General features: G+C 33.0%; 4 protein-coding genes and 1 long non-coding RNA gene across 5 annotated transcripts; 3 read left to right on the top strand and 2 right to left on the bottom strand.

Moving 5' to 3' along the window:
* Positions 1-340: 340 nt before the first annotated feature.
* LOC121174053 (uncharacterized) lies at positions 341-2946 on the top strand. The gene is made up of 2 exons (XR_005889761.1): positions 341-1331; positions 1602-2946. It is a non-coding gene; the product is annotated as an uncharacterized lncRNA (long non-coding RNA).
* Positions 2947-4035: 1089 nt separating this feature from the next.
* LOC100818015 (glutaredoxin-C1) lies at positions 4036-4921 on the bottom strand. Its single transcript, XM_006602953.4, has one exon. The coding sequence runs from the start codon at positions 4815-4817 to the stop codon at positions 4389-4391; it is 429 nt and encodes a 142-aa protein (XP_006603016.1). The 5' UTR covers positions 4818-4921; the 3' UTR covers positions 4036-4388.
* A 5247-nt stretch (positions 4922-10168) lies between these two features.
* LOC102667357 (neurofilament medium polypeptide) lies at positions 10169-11524 on the top strand. The gene has a single exon (XM_006602952.4). The coding sequence runs from the start codon at positions 10244-10246 to the stop codon at positions 11378-11380; it is 1137 nt and encodes a 378-aa protein (XP_006603015.1). The 5' UTR covers positions 10169-10243; the 3' UTR covers positions 11381-11524.
* A 133-nt stretch (positions 11525-11657) lies between these two features.
* On the bottom strand, positions 11658-15442 carry LOC100817481 (4-sulfomuconolactone hydrolase). The gene is made up of 11 exons (XM_003552615.5): positions 15275-15442; positions 15103-15194; positions 14874-14942; positions 14506-14585; positions 13932-14031; positions 13796-13849; positions 13027-13104; positions 12735-12832; positions 12610-12667; positions 12141-12262; positions 11658-12038 (listed from the first exon to the last, which is right to left on the bottom strand). Exons 1-11 carry the CDS (start codon positions 15363-15365, stop codon positions 11855-11857), a joined length of 1026 nt encoding a protein of 341 aa, XP_003552663.1. The 5' UTR covers positions 15366-15442; the 3' UTR covers positions 11658-11854.
* Positions 15443-18194: 2752 nt separating this feature from the next.
* On the top strand, positions 18195-19175 carry LOC121173982 (uncharacterized). The gene has a single exon (XM_041011861.1). The coding sequence runs from the start codon at positions 18195-18197 to the stop codon at positions 19173-19175; it is 981 nt and encodes a 326-aa protein (XP_040867795.1).
* Positions 19176-22527: the final 3352 nt, after the last annotated feature.

Genomic DNA, 22527 nt, shown 5'->3' with positions numbered 1-22527 from the left:
AGGTGAATTGGTTACATGAATCAATACAACTTTATTTAATTAAGTTAAAAACTAAAATTTTAAAAATATTAGTATTTGCCTTGAGATCTATTTTAATTATATTTTTCTCTATTTTTTTCTTCTTCTCTTCATCTCTTCATCAGACTTAAAAATCACCTAATTTACTTTTTTTCTCACCTGTGTCTCTTAAAATAAAATTCACTAGCTTGTGCCTCTTAGAATTTTTTTTTTTTGTATAAATATCAAAACCATCTTGATATGATATTTTCTTGAATACTTTATATATCCTATCATAAATTCATAAACTTGTTCTTATCGTGTTTATTAAATTTCACTCAGTTCAAGAGCATTATGCAGCCTATGAAAAAATACTCTTAAAATGCATGTAAAATATACGTTTATAAATTATACATTATCAACCGTACTAATAATTTAATGGTAGTAATTGATTTAAATCACTTTCTATAAAAAAATTACTACAGTCTTTTAACAGTACAAATACTAGGAGCCACATATATAAATAATAACAATATTCTCATAATTTTTTCACACCTTTCCACTGCAAAGCCAAACAAAACAATACGGGAAGAAAATTATTTTCCCACTTTTCACACTTCATTTCTTATTAATTTGTGACACAAAGATAATGTTGAATGGCAGAGAAAAAATATCCCTTCTTGTACTTTCACTATTCTTTAGTGCACTTATGGTTTGTTTCTGCTTCATCCTAGTGATCCATTTCGTAATGGAATTGTCATCTGTCATGAATAATAGAGCTCGAAAAAATCAAGAAGTGCTGTGGGCAGGATTTGGCATTGCTCTTTTCTTAATATTTTGCTTTGCTTTTGTTGTCTTTGCTATATTTTCTGGTTGTCATATGGTTTATATAATGAATAGTAGCATCAAGATTGCACCTGCACCCACTCCTGAAGAAGCAGAACAGCAGCCACCCATGGTTTAACACTTGCATTGAGATCTTCACGATCAAAGTTCATTACTTGAGTTAGGAAGGATTTGATTAACAGTATAGTAGGTGGTTTATTCCCCCCTCTTTTTAATTTTAATTTTACTGAACCTTTTTGCCCGCAAATGCTTGTAATTAAAATTATATGTGAAATGTACATGTTTTTGGGCTACATAGTAAGTAGGGACACTTTCTCGTTCTCAAAAGCTCAAACCCCGCACCAGATAGGGACTTTAGTGGCACTTGATAATCACGCACTACAATGCTTCAAGAGTCTCTTTGGTTTCACTGTGGGAAGTATGACAATTATTTTTGCCTCATGTCAAAAATAGTCTTAATGAAGATACAAATGTTTGGTTATTATTAGGTGAGGCTAATTTTGTTTCTAAGTTAATTTTGTTTTGATACGTGATAAAAAATAATTTTTATCTTTAAGTTGAAATTTTTTTTCTCCAAGTACGTAATTTAAGGAGTTGGTCGAATTATGAAAATAAAGTTTAGTACCTTAGATATGTCAAGTTTGAAAATTATGAAACTCTATCTTTATAATTCGATCAAATCCTTAAATTACATATTTAAGGAGTTTGTTGAAGATAAAGTTTTGTACCTAATTTAAGGAGTTGGTTGAATTATGAAGATAAATGATCTCCTCACCGGGAATTGAAGTTTTGTCATCTCTGTAACCATGCCAAGTTTGGAAATGCTCCCGGCATAGTTTGGGAATGGCTCCTGGAATTGACAATAAATTTGGTAAAACTTCAGCTTCTTGTTTCTTTTGTATAACCTAGCTTTTATATTGTCTAAGTTTTTGTTGGGGGGAAAAGATCCATTAATACTGGGATCTTATGTGTCTTCCATGCCTTGCACTATTGCAAGGACCTGACACACCCCAACTAAATCTAGTTAAAATATTTTATTGATAATCACGAATTTTAGATCGGATATATTTGCAAGTTGCAAAGGGTGTGGTACTGAACCTTTGTTACTTGATAAATTTGTAATTATTTTTACCATATATTTAATTTTCTTCTATCATTCGATTATATGTTGATAGATAATGTTACTCTAAGAAATTTAAAATCGCCAACCTAGCTTAAGATGCGAATTCAGTGAGCAAATCTTGATTATAAATTCAGGAATTACAGACTGCATCAATCTGATTTAATTGATGTATTCTTTAAAGAGTGTGCAACCCGATTGATGTATTTTTAATTGTCTCTTAGTACGTACATGGAAATAAGCAAAGTTTTAATCCATCCGGTTTTGCTAAAATCCCTTGCAGTCTTGCATATATTAAATATATAAAATGGCTGCTACAGTATACATTGTGTGATGAAAAATGGTAGGATGTTGCAAGAGTTGTAGTAATCACGATGTTGAACCCCATGCGTCGGATTTGTGAACTAACTCCATTTTTCATGCATCCAATCTAATTAAGCTACTTTAATTAATTTTGTTAGGCTGTAAAAGAAAGGTTTGCTGAACTTTATTATTATGCCACTTTACCAAGACAAGTTACATTGAAACACTTAATTGTTCCTTATATTATATATAAGGTTTTGGTCATTAATTAGATCTTCATGAAGAAGAAAATTAAACATTATGCCTACAGAGAAGACGTGGCATGGTGACAAGCATATCGAGCTCAAGCTGAGATTGTGAATTAATGTGATGCATTGGAGACAGAAACCCCCTTGTAATAGCTAGCAAGTCTAAAAGATTAGTAGCTAGCAAACAGAACAAAGTACATAAGCACACCAAAGTTGATGTGTTTGCACTAATGAGCGAACATAGAAGAGGATCCACCAATTACCGTGACAGTATATATATTCATATGGTTTTTGGACTAGAGGCACAATATTTTATACATATGAAAATATAGCCAAAAGAAGAGGGGGTGATGTGGTGTACCTAAATGCAATATCATAGAAAAACTAAAGCACTGGTTATTACTCATTGAGAAATGATATCAGCTTATAAAAGACTTTATTTCCATAAACTTGACATTTGGCAATGGCAGCAAAATGAAACCTCAAAAGTACCAGTTATAAAAATAAGTCAAACCTTGTATTTCAAAGTCATCCTCGGTTGAGCAAATGAGGAATTGAAATTTCACAATCTCTGTTGCCATGTCAAGTTTGGAAACGCTCCTGGATTATATAGTTCGGGAATTGTTCCCTAGAATTTGGAATCTGATTTTGTGAAATTTCAGCTTCTTGTTTCATGATTTGGTCAGATTGATGAATCACCTAATTTTTATTTTGTGGAAATTAATTTTTGTTGGGACATGCATGGAACGACAACATCATATAGAAAGACTAAAACACTGGTTAATACTCATTGAGCAATGATATCATCTTATAAAAAACTTTATATTCATAAACTTGGAAATGGTAAAAGTATGGGTGGTTAATTTTACACTTTTACTCATCTCGACCCTGGCTATATATCCCTTTGATCAAAACATCAGTCTTGCGAGAGCAAATTTAAAACCTACATCCTTTCTTAGATCGCTTATTTTAGTTCAAATGATTTTTGTTTTTTCGTTCACTTTTTTTTAGCTTCATTTTAATTATATCCTTCCTCTATTTCTATCTCTCTTTTATTCTTTGATTAATCTCACACCCCACAAGTACGGAAAAAGACATTATGATTAATAAAAGAAGAAAACCCGCATTGCAAAATACGATGTGTCTCACTCTTTATTCTTTTACAGAAATGTGTGTATATATATATATCATAGAGACTTTGTACCGGTCAATGATCATGCTCTCTTCCCTTAATTCCATGTAGCAAAGTTAATTAGATGGATAAAAATTAGACCACACACACAAACACTCTTTCACTTCATTCGTTGAAGATGTTCTCCAAAGAGTAAACAGCTAGGTTCATGTGATATATAGTTAAATTATTAATTAACTTTTCCCAAAAATTGAAAAACTCGCTGCGTGTCACCAGGAGATTGACTAGAACTATGGATATGTTGTGATCTTCTACCATATATATGTAGGAGCACATTTATACCGATATATATATATAGAAATTAAAGTTGAGGAAAGAGTTTCACCAGAACTTCTTGTTCATTCATTTCCATTAAACATGTGCTTCTTTATACAAGCTAAACAACACGTACACACGAACTACAAAAGCAAAAGAAAATTGAGAGAAAACAATTTCTTACAACAGATAAAGCTTGTTAGAAGTGAAAAGGCTCTAATTAGCTTTTTTCCTACTTTTTTTTTTGTTTCTTTGGAGGAAAACTAGCTAGCTAGTTAGCTAATACTCATGATAAAATCTCAAGTATGGATAATATAATAGTAATACGGTTGCTCCCGGAGACAACAAGCAAAGCAATGTCTAAAAAAAAAAAAACAAATGAAGACAATAGACAGTGCTTTGTTTTAATTACTCTAATTAATCAGTTTCAAAGCCACAAGGCACCAGCTTGTTTGAGAAGAGGAACAAGGGTGCCACTGATGTGGAAAGCCAAAACCCTGTCCATGGAGCCAACAAGTTTCCCTCCAATGAAGACCACAGGAACAGCAGCAGAAGCAGTGGAGTTGATTCCATTTCCAATTCCAATTCCAAGGAGTCTCATAAGTGCACTCTCCATGTCTTTCCCTTTGGGATCTTGGTCAAGCTCATGCACTGTGGGGTTAACCCCCATTCCACAGAAGAGCCTCTTCATTGCATGGCACATGCAACAGCTACTCACACTGAATATCACCACTGCACTCTGTGAGGCCAGTCTTGCCACTCTCTCCATCTGGTCCTCTTCCATGCTCCTCCGAACCCTCATGTAGTAGCTCCATGCAGGCTCCACTTGGTAATGCATTATGTTCTCTTGCCTCATAGTACTAACTACTAAACAAAACCAACTATCAAAGTGTGTTAATTAGAAGGAATGTGTGTGTATGTGGCTCGGAGTGTTTGTGGTGAGAAAAAGGGTGAAGAGAAGGCATGGTTTTATAAGGGTGAAAGTGGAAGAACTGAACTGAATTGAATTGAATTGCTTTATTTGTCTGTTGTTGTCGCAGGGCGTGTCTCTGGTTCAGAGGGGGTGTTGTCTGTGTTGTGTCTACGTACTGTGCTTTGATTTATACATCCAGCCGTAATGCTTGCTTACTCGAGGAGAGCAATGCATGCATGTTTGTCACACTTCGATTATTTTGTTTTTTTTTTTTACTAATTAGTGTTGATTAAAAATTTAAAAGAAAAAAATATTTATCGGAAATATCTGTAAAAAAAACCATGAAAAATATAATTTTATATATTTCAATAAAAAAAATATTTTTTATTTATTAATCGCTACCATTGGTTAAGCCTAGGATTTGTCAAAAAAAAAAAAAAGCATGTCACAGAAAAACCAAAAAAGCAAATGGTTAATCTACGTAGCAGGATTTCTGAGCCAGCAATAGAGCCGGATGGATGTTTGTCCAAGATTGAGTGAGACCCAAAGAAAGTAAAAGTGGAAACATTAAAATATTTAGATATATATATATATATATATATATATATATATATATATATATATATATATATATATATATATAATGTATTTAAAAATTAACTTTCTTCGCAAAACATATATCATTCATCTAATAAATGAATATAATATTTTTTTACATTATTATATCTCTTTTGTCATTGACATTATTAAGCAATGTTAGATTAGAAGAAATGTAGTATTTAAAAAGGCATTAATCTTCTAAAACTAAACAATATGGGACTTAAGAATGTGGAGATGGGTTAGTTTAAGATGCACTATATATTAAAAAGCAGCTAGGTTAGGCATGACGTGAGATTGTAGAAGCGGTTGATATTATTTAGTATGATTTTATTTTATATATTTATGAATCTATGAAATAAAAAGGGATATGATCGAAATTGAAACAAGATTTGTATTGAAGGTTAGAGACATAAGAAGCAGGCCTTTTTCTGGGAAAAGTGGAATTAGGATGTTGTAGTGCAGGCAGAGAGCGGGGTGCGTCCTTGTTGTCGACCAACCATTTACCATTACCACACTCCCTTTTTGTTTCTTCCTTCTGACATTTCCCATTCACTTATGTTTCTGCCTTTCCAAAATCCCAATTAAGATCACCACACTTCAGAGTCAACACATGCTTGCTTCATTCCACTTCGTTTTATCACCATCATGCCTTCACTAATATTCATATCCTTATATACTAGCTAGTACTAATCTTCCTCCATGTAAAATGATTACTTTATTATTTGCCGCTAAAGTAAACGCCTAGCTACTAATTAATTAAATGAAAATTATCTCAAGAAACAAAATAAGAGGTGCAATTTCTTTCTTTCTTTTAATTAAGAAAGAAAAATGTATATATGCATATCATTTAACCAACATGCATGATATTTAAAACAAATTACTACATAATCCGTAATCCAGGAACAACAGGATCTCAATCAGTTCTTACGTAATACATAATTGAATTTCATTCTTTCTTTTTCATAAATAAAAAATCTTGTTATGCATCACATAAAAAATTGTGGAAACTACAGATAAGTAGTAAATAATCCCAAGTCATGCAATAAATTTTTGTTATTTGTAGAGTGGAATGGCAACTTATAAAACACATGTAATTAAATTATTTAGTATTTTTTATCACATCAACCATCATATTTCATACTATTTTGAAAGTTTTATTTTTGTTTCTCTTATTTATGTAAATGTATTGCATGCATGTAATTTTTGTGTGGGATTGAAAAGTTAAAATATGTGCAAAATATATGAGTATAGAGTAGTAGTAGAGTGGAGGGATGTTCACCTAAAGCAGTGACAAAGTGGCAGTTGGTGTTGAAAACACGATAGAGGTAGGCGTGGGGTGGGTGTTGTTCAACCGCATGCTGCTGAATCGGGCGGCGGAACCATACTGACGTGGCCACACTTTTGGATGAATTGTCGTTTTGGAATAAGTACTAGTATATGCATTGGAAATCACACAACTTAATTAGTTTCCTCTCTCATCCTTTGCCATCAATCACACATTTCGCCTTCAAACTTTTTCTCCTCTTTTTTTACACCACTTCCAAGTTTAATTTGTTGAATCTATGTTTTAAGCTTCTTTTTCTTTTTCTTTAATGTGACCATTTCAGTTTTATAAATAAAAAATTATTAAATTTTTATTAATAAATTATCATTTAAATTATATAAGTGAGCTTGATATTTTATTTAATTTAAAATTTTAAAATTTAAATTTATAAATTCTTTTTAATTTATATAATATTCGACTTTCTTATTTTTATTTGCTATAAAATTTCACTTTATATTTATACTCCAAGAAATATGTTCATTATCATTAAATTTAAATTAGATGATATTGAATATAGTTTGTTTTCTTTTAGTATAAAATATGATTTCAAATACCCAAAGTTAATTAAAAAAACTGACAAACCTTGTTAGTCTATTTAGATTAGAAATGAATATAAAAATAGAAAATAAATAAAGAATAAAAAGTTTGGATGCATTAATATTAGAAATAAATAAAAGAACTTTCCTCACTTATTTGGATATATATATATGAAAAAAGGTGAAAAATAAATATTATTATATAAAAATATATTTATAACAATTAAAAATAGAAGTTTTTTCTGTGATACCTTTTCATAAGACTAAATTATTTATTGATTTTTTTAAAAATATATTATAAAAATCATTTGATTAATCTAATTAAGTATTGGCCGGAATGCGACACATGCTGAAGTCAAGCAACCCAATGAGATCGACCAACAAATCTTTTAATATATTATTATTATTATTACATAAGTTGCACTAAAATTTTTTATTATCAATCAAAACTTAAATTCTATAATAACTACCTATTTGAATCAATTTGATCAAAACTTATTATATCATTTTTTATTTGAAAGAAAAATTATTATATATATAAATAATAATTTGTTAAAAACATATATTATTATAATCATTAATGATTAGTAAATTTAAAATACTATTTGTACAAATTAAATCGTATAAGTAAAATTCTTAAATCATGTGGTGTTTAATTTTGATCTCATCCTTAAATTATGCACATTCACATTCATATCCACATCCTCATCTTGCTCTCAACATAAAACAACACACTTTATACTTTGGCTCTCCCTTTACCACTGTAGGTCATGGTGGTTGGAGTCGATGTCTCACCCCTTGCCATTCTGGCACTTGCATCAAGGCCAAAACAACCTCAACCTTCGTCGAGGCGCACCAACCTCACCTCCTGCATCGTGGTTACCATCTTCCCAATTTCCATCGTCATCATCATCGTCATTCTCATTGTGTACTATATCGTCTTCAAACTCTACGCCATCAAAATCATCATTAACGTCACCTAGCTCCTCTTTCTCCGTCGCTAATGGCACTATTAACTTTACTTTCTCTCCATGCGCCTCTATTAGAAACCCTAATCACTCCATGTTTTCCCACTATGATAGTTCCCTCCACTCATCTACTTTAGTAGCCTGATTAGTTACATGTTAATCCTTTTATTTTAGAAAATTCATAATTTTAGTTCCCATATTTTAAAATATATACATTTTTGAATCAACCTTTATTTTTGTCTACATTTTATTTCTTTTATTGCAATTAATTAAATTATTTTGTGATGATACATTAAATGAATATGTAAGGTCTAGGATTCAATTGGATAAAAAAGGTAAAATTGTATTTTTGGTCCCCCTAGTTGTCTCCAATTTTGATTTTGATTCCCCTTTAAAATTATTGACGAATTTTGTTCTCCTATTTTACCAAAACACGCAATCTTCGTCCCCCAGTTTAGAATTGGACGTTGACCGTTACAAATGAATGTTGACTGTCACATGTCACGTGTCATGTTTTGATTGACCCTTGACAATAGCAATGCATTTCATATTTCATGGAGTTGGGGGACAAGATTGTGTGATTGAATAAAATAGGAGGATAAAATTCGTTAATAATTTTAAAGGGAGACCAAAATCGAAATGGAAGACAAATTGAGAGACCAAAAATACAATTTTGTCTAAAAAAAGATAAATTTGAGGTTCAACTAGAATGACAAACTTTTTAAAATAAGACGATCAAATATTTTTATTTTAAAATAGGAGACTAAAATTACGTTTTTTTAAGATAAAAGGATCAAATGTCTTAATTTTAAAATGAAAAAATTAAAATTACATCAAACAAAATAAGATTTAAACCTAATTTTTACTTTATTGAAATCAAACAGTGAAATAGTCATTTGAGATATATCTACATAAGTTTTTCTTAGCTCATATTCCTCCATGTGATTCACGGTTAATTTGATTATAAATTAAAAATAAGCAATAAATAGTGATTCTGTAGTGGCTGTGAAGCTCAACCGTGGGCCTGTCCTTGGTAATCACCAGTATGTCTCCATGGTTAATCAGACTAAAGCTTGGCTCAAGAAGGACTGGTAAGTAGAAGGCCACCATACTCTTAGAGCAAGCAACTCCATGGCAGACCATTTAGCGGCTAAGGGCAATACTTTATCTATTAGCTTACACGTCTATTCACACTCTTATTACTGACTGTAATCTCCAAATGTGGAGTGATTGTATAGGGGTTACTCTACCTAGAAACGTTCCTGCGTAATGGCTTTTAGCCTCCTTTGAATAACAATAAAATTGTGCAAAATTTTATTAAAAATATTTCTGTGAATTTTTATTTTTATAACTTGAACCATGCATACCACTTATACAAACTCCACGTGATTCGCCTTATTGATGCATACAATAAAATTGTTATGAAACTCATTCAACTAACAAAAGTCACGTGCATTAATGCTAATTCTTTTTGAGGAAATGCATTAATGTTAATTAAAAATATATTTTCAATTTAATGGTTAATATTAATTATTTATTATTATCTTTAGATTTCAAAGAAAAATAAATAATGAAAATATTAAAATTATTCATGCAGTAAATTAATTTTTCCTATTTTTATTACAATAATTAAAAAATATCTTTGTAAGTACGTTATAAAATGTAAAAAATGGTGGCATGGAAGAATACAGAAAATTTATCTGGATTCTTCGGTTCATTATTTGGAACAAAGTCCGCGGGAATTTTCAAGAAGAATCGACGGTTATCTAGAAAGAGAAGAACTCATGCCACGTAAGCCGGCAACAGTTAATTCATCTTCTCTTGAAACTTCTCGAACTTTCATTCTTTCCTTGTCTTCTATTATAAATCTCCTCGTCTGTTACCTTATTCTTCGCAAACAAAAACAAAAACCTTAAAATTCTTGAAAGTGACACGATCCGAATGATGCAGATGAAGAACACCCCTTTGTACAGAACAACTCCTTGGGGGGGTATGCCTGAGCCTTGTTTTCGCAAAGCACCCTCTAAGGTGGTTTCCATCCCTGTTCACTTCGTGGGGTCAGAGCGCACCAGAACAAATTCTGATTCTGCCACAGAGATCCAGAGGGTGCTGAGAGGATTTCTGGTGAGGAACACCTTGAGGAAAATCACTGCCATGAGGGTGGAGTTGGAGCGGATTGAGAGCGAGATAAGTGTGGAAGTGATGAAATTGAAGAGGGAACAAAGGGAGAGGGTGAGGGTAAGCGAGACCATCATGAACTTGCTTCTCAAGTTGGATTCTGTTAGGGTGTTGCACTACTCTGGCCTCAGAGAGTGCAGAAAGTCTCTCATCAACAAAGCTATTGCCCTTCAAGAAATGCTAGATCAAATGGCTGTCACTCATTCTGATGAGATGGAAGAGAAGGAAAGTGAGTGTGTGGAAGCAAAGAATTGTTTGGTGGAGGAAGAGGAAGAGGAAGAGGAAGGGGAAGGCAGTGGAATGGAAACTTTGAAGAATGGGGAGATAGAAATGGAGGAGGAGGAGGGAAAGAAGAAATGGGTTAGAGAAGATAATTGTTTGGTGAAGGAAGAGGAAGATAATGGAATAGAAACTTTGAGGAGTGGGGAGGTAGAACGGCAAAAGGAGGAGAGTGGTTGCATGGAAGAAGAAAGTATTGGGTTGGGAAAAAGTTTGGTTGTAGAAAAGGAGGGAGAAATTGAATGCGAGGAGGAGCAAGAGGAAGGTGAAGAAATTGAAGCTTTGAGGAATGAGGAGGTGGAAGACAAAGAGGGTGTGGGAACAAGTTCGGTTGCGGAGAATTGTTTGATGAAAGAGGAAGGAGGGGATTATGAAAGAGCGGAAGGAGATGGGAAGAAGAAGGACTTGTTGGAGAAGATGGTGGAGGACAATCAGAAGATGGTGGAGATGATGACACAACTGTTTCAGAGGAATGAGATGCAGACTACACTTCTCACCTCTCTCTCGCAAAGGGTGGAACAGCTTGAGAGAGCCTTGGCTTGTGAGAAGTTGAGGAGGAAGAAAAAGAGAAAGGCTGATGCCAAAATTAAACGAAATAATCCTAAAAATGGCTTCATCTGACTTTTGCCATACTCAAAAGGATCCTCCATCTTTGTGATTTTGATTTTTCTTTTCTTTTCTTGAAACTAGTTTTGATGTTGATGTCGGTTTTTTTTGTGATTAATCAATGTGATGCTATCCAATGAAGTGAATTGCTTTTACGAATTTTGCCTCTTATTAGTTATGATTATTTCCTCTATATGAATAGAAATCCGATTTTATGATACAATTTGATGCTTTTATAATTTCCATTCCTTCTACACTCCAACTACTTCGACAAATTATATGTAGAAGAATGTAACAAAGTCAAATGCTTATTCAATGCTGGTTATTCACCTAGAACAGCAGGGCAACCAACAAAAATATTGGTGTACGAATTTACCAAAGACAAGAACAAATGTCATCAGTGCAGAGACAATTTTACATGTTACATTCAACATATAATTTAAGAATACAACATGTGAAAGTGCTTTATAAGACTCAATCTGAGAGACATCACTCCCGCTCTCTATGAAAACCTTGCTTAGCATCAGTCCATTGGTTTGGGAAGAGTTGTGCAACAGTTCTCCCCATGATCCACTCTAAATCAGACGGAGGCAAAGAGATCTGGTTGGCAATAAGAAGCACTGCTTCTTTGGCTGCTTTGTAGCCACATTCAGCAGCAGCATATGGAAAATCACTTCCACAGCATGATTCAAGGAAGTTAATATGATTGTTATAAATAAAGTTGTCTCACCCTCTTTTCCCATTTTATTTGAAAACATATATGATAGGAAGTTACCTGCCCCACATAACACGGTTAGCACCAAAGCTAGCGACAACTTGGGACAAAAGAGGAGCCAAATCCAGATAAGGAAACTTCTCTCTTGACACTTGAAAAAGAGAACTAAATTTCACATATACCTGTCAAAAATTCAATACTTTAGTATTCCATTCCTCATGTTGGAGACTTCACTAATTACGGGGACAAAAAGACTGACAATTATTTTGATAGAACATATCAAAAAGCTAAATGGATTCAAAGAATCGTATCCATATATAGGATATAATCTATAGTTGATTGAAACCTTTTACTACTTTACTCATTTAAATTGACATGAGAATGAAGACAGAATAAGCATCTACATCAGTTATAAATTTGTGTTTCTGTCAAGGTCTTCAGCAATAAAGCAAAAACGTAACTAGTAAAACAATTAGGTATGCTTTGTTTCCTTGATGTTCTTGTCACAAGGAAAGAATCCAGCACTTACTTTTGGGAATCTAGATAGATTCAAAAGCTGAGAAAAGACAAGACCTTCTTCTTCATTCCTGCAATACAATGCTCATATAAAGGTGCATTTCTTTACCTTTGAAACAATGATATAATATAGCTTACAATGGTGGTTTGATGAAGCCCAAGTGATCAATCAATACAACTGTTGATGGAAATTCTGTGCACAACTGCTCAATCTCAGACATATATAGACCAATCCCCTGAAATCACTCGACTCAGTAATTCTTTTTTTCATTAACTTCATGCATAAAAAAATATGCCCCTTACTGTGTAGAAGGGTAGCAATACCATAGGCGGCACATAGAAATATTTTGACAACCTAAGGTTCTATTGGGAGGAGAAGAAACTTTACAAGATAGTTCTTTTATATATACAAGCAAATAAAAAAAAATACCTTCATGCACAAGAATCCCACTGGTACATTCAGTTCTCCAGCCCTTTGGAAAATTGCCTTCCCAACTTTATTTGTCATCTGCAATGAGATCATTTTCAGATATTACCCAGAAAAAATACTTTGATTTGATAAACAACTAAAACAAAACAAGCATTTTTGGTCACTAGGTGATGTAGGTTACATTGATGAAATGATGCCGTTGTATTCTGTCCGAAACCACATTTTGGTTCAATATAATGTAGTTGTGCACTAATAACTATTAGTGAAACATACAAAGCCACCTATTAAAAAAGCAGTTCAAATCTTTTACTCAAAGTGAAAACTGTATTTACTTAACTCTACAATGATATGACACTTTCTTGTTTAACCAATTTTATTTTATTTTTGTCTCTGACAGTATATAGTGATATCACATTAGTTCCCCCTGAAACTAAGAAAATTCCAAATAAATATTTGAAGGTGTAATTCGTCAATCACATCAGTCCAAAATTAAAAAAATGTATAACTTAAATGATAATATTAGCATATGTTTAGAATTAAATGTAAGTAAATAGTTAAGCTTAGGGACTTAGATGAAACAATTGGAAATTTCAGACATTTATTTGAATATTCCTAAGTTTTAGGGCTATACACTTTCAGAAATAAAAACCGTGGTTTACTCAATATAGAAAACTAAGGAGGAAAAGAAAATGGTTCAAGTGTATCTCTTTAGCTTACATGGTGAATAGACACTACATAGATACTGTGAAAAAGAAATAGGGTTGCCTACCTTTTCCCCAGCTGGCCACAATTCTGGGTTGAATCGAACAGCACGATAACCATCCTAACACAAGCAAACACAAAACTCCAATTGCATTCCAAAAAGAAAATAATCTATCTTGATAAAAAGAAATTATCCATTAAACCTTTAAGACAAGATCTTCAAACTGCTTCAGTCCACTTCCATCATCAGTTGGATTAGCAAGGCAACAACCAACAAATTTGGTCGGGTATTTCTTCAAAGCACTGTCCAATGAACAAATTGACATATGAAATATCATACAATAAATTGAGACTTTATATGAACCTCTAATTTCCTTTGGTACAGAAACTGTAGACAGAACTCCATATAAGAGTGAATAGATATAGTTGACAGATCAGGCTTTTTAAACAGTTGGATTCTGTGTTTATGTAAATTTCACCTTATCTATGGTTTATAATTTATTTTTCTAACAATTTGGGAGACCTTTTTTACAAGTACAAAAGCGATAGTTTTCCACTTTTACATAAAGGTCGTCCAATCATAACTAGCATTTTGCATTTACAAAATCTCTCTCGATCCTTCAGTTCAATCTGTACCTTATTCTCTTATATCCCTAGCAAGTCCAGCATGGAAAACAGGTCAAATGCTGAGATCATATATTACCACTACATCTTCCATAGACACCAACTGCCATTTCAGTATTTCTTGCATAAACTGGGGCAAAATGTGAAACAAACCTTGTGACATAACTATGATCAAATTTATGAAATATTGGCTGCACAATGAGAACGCCATCTACTCCTGCCTCCTCCATATTCTATGGAAAGAAAAAAGAGTATCAGCATCAATGATATAAACACAAACAAAAATCAGCTTCTATGCAATTAATTTCAAGCAGCCATTAATTAAGACTTGTATGAAAACAGCAGATATGCAGGCAGTATCAATTCTATATATACGAATCGGTCAAGATTTGCAGGAAATACAAGAATAAGGTGTCTACATTTAAACAAATATGCAATATTAATGTGGGTGCCGTGGGGGATTCAACACATATACTAATCCGAAGGTAAACATAGGTTGATAGATAGATACTATAATATACCTGGAGCAAAAAATGAAGATTTCCTGGTACAGGGGGCTCTTGTCCGGGAGCATAAGGGAATTCCGAAGCCTACATTTCCAATCTTAAAAGTTAGTTAGCAGATGAATATCCGTAGGCAGAAAAGTTTTGATGAATTAGAGTAAATTAGTATAAGAATTTTAGTAATTATAGTAAAGCATTGAGGTTTGGAATAAACAATAAATAGAGGGTAGTTAGTATGATACAGAACCTCTTGAGGAGAAGCCCAGATATGGAGATGGGAGTCAATGATTTTGGAGGTTGAAAGGTTATGAGTGAAGGGGGAGATCATTTTAAGTTTAACTGTAACACAGAATAGAACCACCACTTGTTTATTAAACATCAAAATCCAATGAAAGAAACTAACTAAAAGAGAAACTTACGAATGTTATGATGCTGCGGCGAGCAACTTCCAGGAAACAAAGCAACGCCGGAGAAGAGGACCCAAAGGGACACCAGGCTGGCAGCGGCCATGGCAGTGTAGTAAAAGAAAAGTACAGCCTCATACTTCAATATACACCTGTTATGTGATGTCTCCTTAATTACATTACATACCCACTTCCTCCTGCTAGGGACGAGTGTATATTTGAATTAGCATCCACAAAATTGATTTTAAATAAAATTAATTTAAAAGTAAAATTTAATATAAAATTTTGGATCCCTAATTAAAATTGTTTTAATTTAAAATTAATTCTGAGTTTTTTTAATATAAAATCAAATATATAAAAATGTATTTAAAATTATTTATGAATTCAAAAATAATTTTGCCAACACTAAACTAAACAAGCACTTATTTCAATTTTACAACTTTTCTCAAGTCCTGTTTATACCGTGTATTTCTTGAGTGACGGCCAAATCATTTGGATCATATTCTTATATTCGAAGACTCTTAATTTTTTTTGTGTTTAACCTTTCAGTAAATTAGGAAAAAAAGATTTTGATAATTTGAAATTCAATTCAAAAGTAAATTAAATTTGATCAATAATTATTTTTATCAAAAATTAAATAAATGATTCAATTTTAATTTGAACACACTTATACTTAATAAGTTGATTTACTCTATGACTCTATTGTTTTTTTAATCATATAAATTCAAGCTATTTACTTTTAATTTGGATAGATATTAGAAACAAACGATAAAATTGTGCAAAATTTTATAACTTGAACAATGCATACAACTTGTATCAACTCCCTGTGATTCTTTGGTTAGAGATTAGAAACAAGGCGAAGGCTATGGTGCTTAACTTAAACTCATTACGCATCGTACAAAAGATTTTTTTTTTATCTGTTAGATATATTGGGATTAAAATTAACAATTGATATAAATACGAACTACAGTGAAATTTCCTATATCATATAAAATTAAAAAAAAGTATTTTCATTTTTTCTTTGGTATCAAAACATTTTCCTTCACAGTCTACAATCACTCCTCCCGACAAATTGACCAAGGCTCCTTTTAGAAACTTATTTCTAAAAGAGGCTCTATTGAAACTTATTCTTAAAAGGGGTTGTTTTGAAACTTTTTTAGGAGGTCTGTTTGTGGGGGGACTCGTCAATGGAGTTGGCGAGTTTGACACGTAGCGGGTCCCACCATCTGTATTGACGAAATGTTTTTATACGGAAAATTTTTTTTAACTTCAAACGGCTATAATTTTTTATAGGAATGTCCGTTTAAGACCTATAATATGTCAAAATGCTCAAAATTAAATGAAGAATCCATTGACAAATTCTCAAAGGAGATTTGGTCAACTCATTTTCAAATCTGATGGAGGTTCTTGTTGTTTTCTTTACCTCATATCTGATTATTTCTCTCAGACACACATTTTTAGTAGCCACAAAACATAACCTTAGATCTAAAATGCAACTTCAACATTTGCGCGTTTGTGAAGGATTTCATCGTCGCCGCACTCAAGTCACAAATAGAACACATCACTAACCTCAAATTCGAAAAAGAAAAAAACAAGCTCATATTTGCAACACATCACCATGTTCAGATCTGAAACAAAAGTAAGAAACGCAGATCTGGAATGTGACCTCGGCATTTAGGGCGTTCATAGAGGAATTATTCGTCATCGGATTTAATGTGCGAAGGAAACCATAATGGTTGTCACGTTTGAGATGACGACTAAATGTAGACAGAATTTTTTTTTTTGATTTGCATTGACAGAATTTTTTTTTTCTTTTAATTTGATCAAGTGTGTGCACTCCTACAATAGTCCTCTAATTATTATTTTTTTGTTTACGCACACTAGACTTCATCTAGAAACAAACAACAAAATTGTGCAAATTTTTATAACTTCAACCATGCATACACCTTGTATCAACTCCATGTGATTCTCTTTAAACAGAGAAGTGAAAAAAGAAACCTTTCATTCTCAATATCACAATCATTGTCTAGCTAGAATAAACTCATTTCTTTTATACAACTAACCAATTGAGCTAATAACTTAATTATATTATAAAAAAATATTATTATATATAACACTAAAATTTCTAATGTATATTTAATGTGCATGTAAATTTAAATAATAAATTTTATGATAATTAATTTTGATATAATTCATACGAAATATTTAATTTATATATTATTTTATAAATAAAAAATATTTACTATTAAAAAAATTAATTTATTAATTTTTTTAAAAAAAATACTTACGAATCACGTATTTTGTACGAGTCATATAAATTACGTAATCCATATAATTTATATGGATTATGTAATCTGCATGAGTTAATCCATGTGATTCATATGGATTACATATGAATTATATTAATCATGTAATCCATAAAACAAAAAACACTTAAAGGTGTTTTTAAAATTTTGTTTCAATGCTGGGTGCCCAAGCAATGTCTGGTGCACCTAGCAAAGCCCAATCAGTTTACTGAAGCAAGTCCAATAACAACTTATAAAGCCCGATTTACTAATGTACTTTCAACATGTCATGTGTTATCTAACTAAGAGGTCATAAATGGAATTTCATACATCTAGAACTTTCATGTATGTTTAGTAGAATCATCATGGAACTCATCCATCTAACAAAAGTGGCGTGCATTGATTTTAATTAAAAAAAATATAAAAAAATGATGACGTGGTATAAGAGAATATCTAGAAACAAAATCCACGAGAACATACAAGAAATATCGACAGTTATCTAGAAAGAGAGCATAACTCCAGCTCTCCTGATACTTCTCGAACTTTCATTCTTTCCTTGTCTTCTATTATAAATCTCCTCGTCTGTTACCTTATTCTTCGCAAACAAAAACAATAACCTTAAAACTCTCGAAAGTGACACGATCCGAATGATGCAGATGAAGAACACCCCTTTGTACAGAACAACTCCCTTGGGGGTCATGGCTGACCCTTGTTATCGCAAAGCACCCTCTAAGGTGGTTTCCATTCCTGTTCACTTCGTGGGCTCAGAGCGCACCAGAACAAATTCTGATTCTGCCACAAAGATCCAGAGGGTGCTGAGAGGATTTCTCGTGAGGAACACCTTGAGGAAAATCGCTGCCATGAGGGTGGAGTTGGAGCGGATTGAGTGCGAGGTAAGGGTGGAAGTGATGAAATTGAAGAGGGAACAAAGGGAGAGGGTGAGGGTGAGCGAGACCATCATGAACTTGCTTCTCAAGTTGGATTCTGTTAGGGTGTTGCACTACTCTGGCCTCAGAGAGTGCAGAAAGTCTCTCATCAACAAAGCTATTGCCCTTCAAGAAATGCTGGATCAAATGGCAGTCCCTAATTCTGATGAGTGTGTGGGAGAAGAGAATTATTTGGTGAAGGAAGAGGAAGGTAATGGAATAGAAACTTTGAGGAATGGGGAGGTAGAAAAGGAGAAGGATATGTGCATGGAAGAAGAAAACATAGGGTTGGGAACAAGTTTTGTTGTGGAAAAGGAGGGTGAAATTAAATGTGAGGAGCAAGAAGAAGGTGAGGAAATTGAAGCTTTGAATAATGAAGACGTGGAAGAGGAGGATAGTGAGGGAGGAAGGGGATTTGTTGGGGAGAATTGTTTGGTGAAAGAGGAGGAGGGGGATTGTGAAAGAGAGAAAGGAGATGGGAAGAAGGACTTGTTGGAGAAGATGGTGGAGGACAACCAGAAGATGATGGAGATGATGGCACAACTGTTTCAGAGGAATGAGATGCAGACTACACTTCTTACCTCTCTCACACAAAGGGTGGAGCAGCTTGAGAGAGCCTTGGCTTGTGAGAGGTTGAGGAGGAAGAAAAACAGAAAGGATGGTTCCAAAAAAAAGCAAAATCATCCTAAGAATGGCTTCATCTGACTTGTGCAATACTCAAAAGGATTATTCCATCTTTGTGTGATTTTGGCCCCTCTTTTCTTCCCTTGTAACTAGCTTTGTCTTTGAAGTTGGTGTTCATTGTGATCATTGTAATTCATTTTTGCCTAATGCCATACAATTTTCTCATGATTTTGGAAACTGCATTGCCTCTTGTTAGTTATGAATCTTTCTTCTATACGGATAGAAATCAAAATTTACGATACAATTCAAGGCTTTTCCATTCCTTTGATTTGACTATGTAGAAGAATGTAACTCAGTCAAATGACATGTTGTCATCACAAGATATTGTTTTGCCCTCTATTTAACGCACATCTATGTCATGAAGAAGCCCCCAGTGAACTCTACAGCAGGACAAATATACTCTGTCATCAATGCTGACACGAATTGTACATGTTTACATTCAACATATCATTTCTGTAATACAAGTATACAACATCTGAAAGTGTTTTATTAGACTCAATCTGAGAGACATCATTCCCACTCTCAATTAGAACCTTGATCAGCAGTAGCAGCAGTTCATTCATTGATTTGGGAAGAGTTGTGTAACCGTTCTTCCCATCATCCACTCTAAATCAGTCGAAGTCAAAGAGATCTGGTCGGCAAGAAGATGCAATGCTTCATTGGCTTCTTTGTAGCCACATTCAGGAACAACATATGGAAAATCACTGCCACAACATGATTCAAGAAAGTTAATATGATTGTTTTGAATAAAGTTCTCTCACCCTTTCTAAACATTCTGCTGTTTCCTCACAAAACTGTTCAATTTTAGTTGAAAACATATACGATGGGAACTTACGTGCCCCACATAAGACGGTTAGCACCAAAGCTAGAGACAACTTGGGACAAGAGAGGAGACAAATCCAGATGAGAAAACTGCCCTCTTGACAACCTGAAAAGGCCACTAAATTTCACAAATACCTGTCAAAAATTCGAAATTTAGTATTCCTCAAGCTGAAGCATTTACTAATAAAAACATTTAAGCATGCTCCTCTTAGGAGGAAAGAATCAGGCACTTGTGGGAATCTAGATAGATTCAAAAACTGAGAAAAGACAAGACCTTCCTCTTCATTTCTGCAATACAATAATTCATATAATGGCAGAAGGGCACATTTCTTTACCTTTAAAACAATGTTTACAATAAAGCTTACGATGGTGGTTTGCAGAAAGCCAAGTGATCTAGCAATACAACTGTTGATGGAAATTCTGTGCACAACTGGACTATTTCAGAAATATATGGACCAAGCCCCTGCAATCATTCAACTCAGTAATTCTTAATTCCATTAAAATAACAAAAAAAAAAATGTCCCTCAACTATTAGAAGGGTAGCAATAATACAATAGGCCACAATTAGAAATATTCTGACAACCTAAGGTTGTATTCATGGGGTGGGAAGCTCTAAAAGATAGTTCTTTTACATTTACAAGGAAAATTGCCTTCCCAATTTCATTTGTCATCTGCATGAGATCATTTCAAATGTAATTTAGCAAGCAAAAATTGATTCAATAAAAACTTCAACAATAAAAGCCTTTTTCAACTAAGATGAAATGATGCCATTGTATTTTGTCCGAAACCTTAATTTTGATCCAATACAATGTAAAAGTTGTACACTAATGGTGAAACATATGATGCCACCTATTTAAAAAGCAGGGCAAATCTTTCCCTGAAAATGAAAAAAACGTATTTACTTCAATCTTAATGCATACCTTGGAGAAGAATGGATTTCTTATTAACTACTACCCTATTGATTAATCAAAGTGATTATTGACTAATCAAAGTGATATAGAAGAGTAAGGGGAAAAAGAGATTGGCTTACTTGTATCTCTTCAACTTATACCACGTATAGACAGATGGTCACAATTCTGGGTTGAATCGAACAGCACGATAACCATCATAACACAAACAAACACAGAACTTCAATAGTATTCTGAAAAAATAAGCTATCTTGGTAATATATATATAGGACATATCATATGAGAATAATTAATCTCAACTATTAGATTAATATGAAAGATTAAGATTGAAATATTTTAAACTTAAAATAAAATCTTATTTAACCATAAAGTTTCTATAAATTTATCAAACAAAAAATCAAATATCTTAAAGGTTAATACAATGTGCGTGCTAAACTTGTGTTGTTGTAGTTTGGATGGCATGCAAGATGGGAGGTGGATTCAGGCTGCTTGACTTAGTTGTCCCCTTTGTTCCAGAAGTTGAGACTGCTGACAGGAAAGTGGCATTTAGAGAGAATGTGATATACACTGTCATCTCTCTATTCGTTTTCCTTGCTTCCAACCGCGGAACTGTTATGGAGCTTGGAATCACCCCCATTGTCATGTCAGGGATGATAATGCAGTTTTTTTGCTGCCTCAAACATCCTTGTGTAAAACAGTTTAAAAATACAATTCTTGTGATATGCATGTTTTACATATTTCTTAAGGAGGTTTTGTGGTGTCATGTATAAAATAGAATACTGTTTTCTTGGATACTAAGGAACACTCACTTCTCCCTTACCTTCACAGGATAAATGATAAATCCCATTACCTTTCGAGGATGTGCCCCCTTCTCCTAGCTAGGGTGGTTTTATTATTATTATTTCATTTTCCATTTTGTTGTCACTTTACTTTTTTACATTATCTTTGATCTATATCACGGTCAATATTATGCAGCGGGCATCTTGTATTTCTCATTTAGTAAAAAAGACAATAGAAAGATGCTATTCTACAATAGATAAAAAAAATTATAATTTTTTTTCTAAAATAAAAGATATTATGTTCACCAGTCTTCATTCTATAAGTTCTAACAAAAGGGGATAATACTTGCTATAAGGACAATCTTACGAAAAGTGTCATGAACACAGTACAAAATCATTATTTTTGCAATTTGCATAGAAACTTCTGGATAGGATTAGCAAAAGTTTTTATGAATTAGAGTAAATTTAATAGTTAAGAATTTTTGTAATTACAAAGTGGTGTCTATAATCTATACTCTATAGTGAGGTTTGGAATAAACAATAACAGAGGCTAATGTGGGAGACATGGAGATGGGAACCTGACTTTGGAGATTCTAAGTTCTAACTGACAACTGTAACAGGAGGAGCCCCGCTTGTGATTCAATGTGTAATGAAAACAAACTAAAAGGAGAGTCCCCACTATACTTCAATTTTTTTTACATATTTTGCACGTGGTACGGTGTTTGAAAGAAAATCATTTTTTTATATCGATAAATGTTAGTTTATTCGTTTTATTAGAAATATCAGTTAGGATGTTTTCAACCCATGATTTTTCTCTTTCCCTTTTCTTTTCACCTTTTTTTAATCACAGAACTAATCTTATAT

The sequence above is a fragment of the Glycine max genome, chromosome 18 (assembly GCF_000004515.6).
Source record: "Glycine max cultivar Williams 82 chromosome 18, Glycine_max_v4.0, whole genome shotgun sequence".
Taxonomy (NCBI): domain Eukaryota; kingdom Viridiplantae; phylum Streptophyta; class Magnoliopsida; order Fabales; family Fabaceae; genus Glycine; species Glycine max.
The sequence above is the reverse complement of the archived record's forward strand: the minus strand, read 5'-3'. Positions and strand labels throughout refer to the sequence as shown.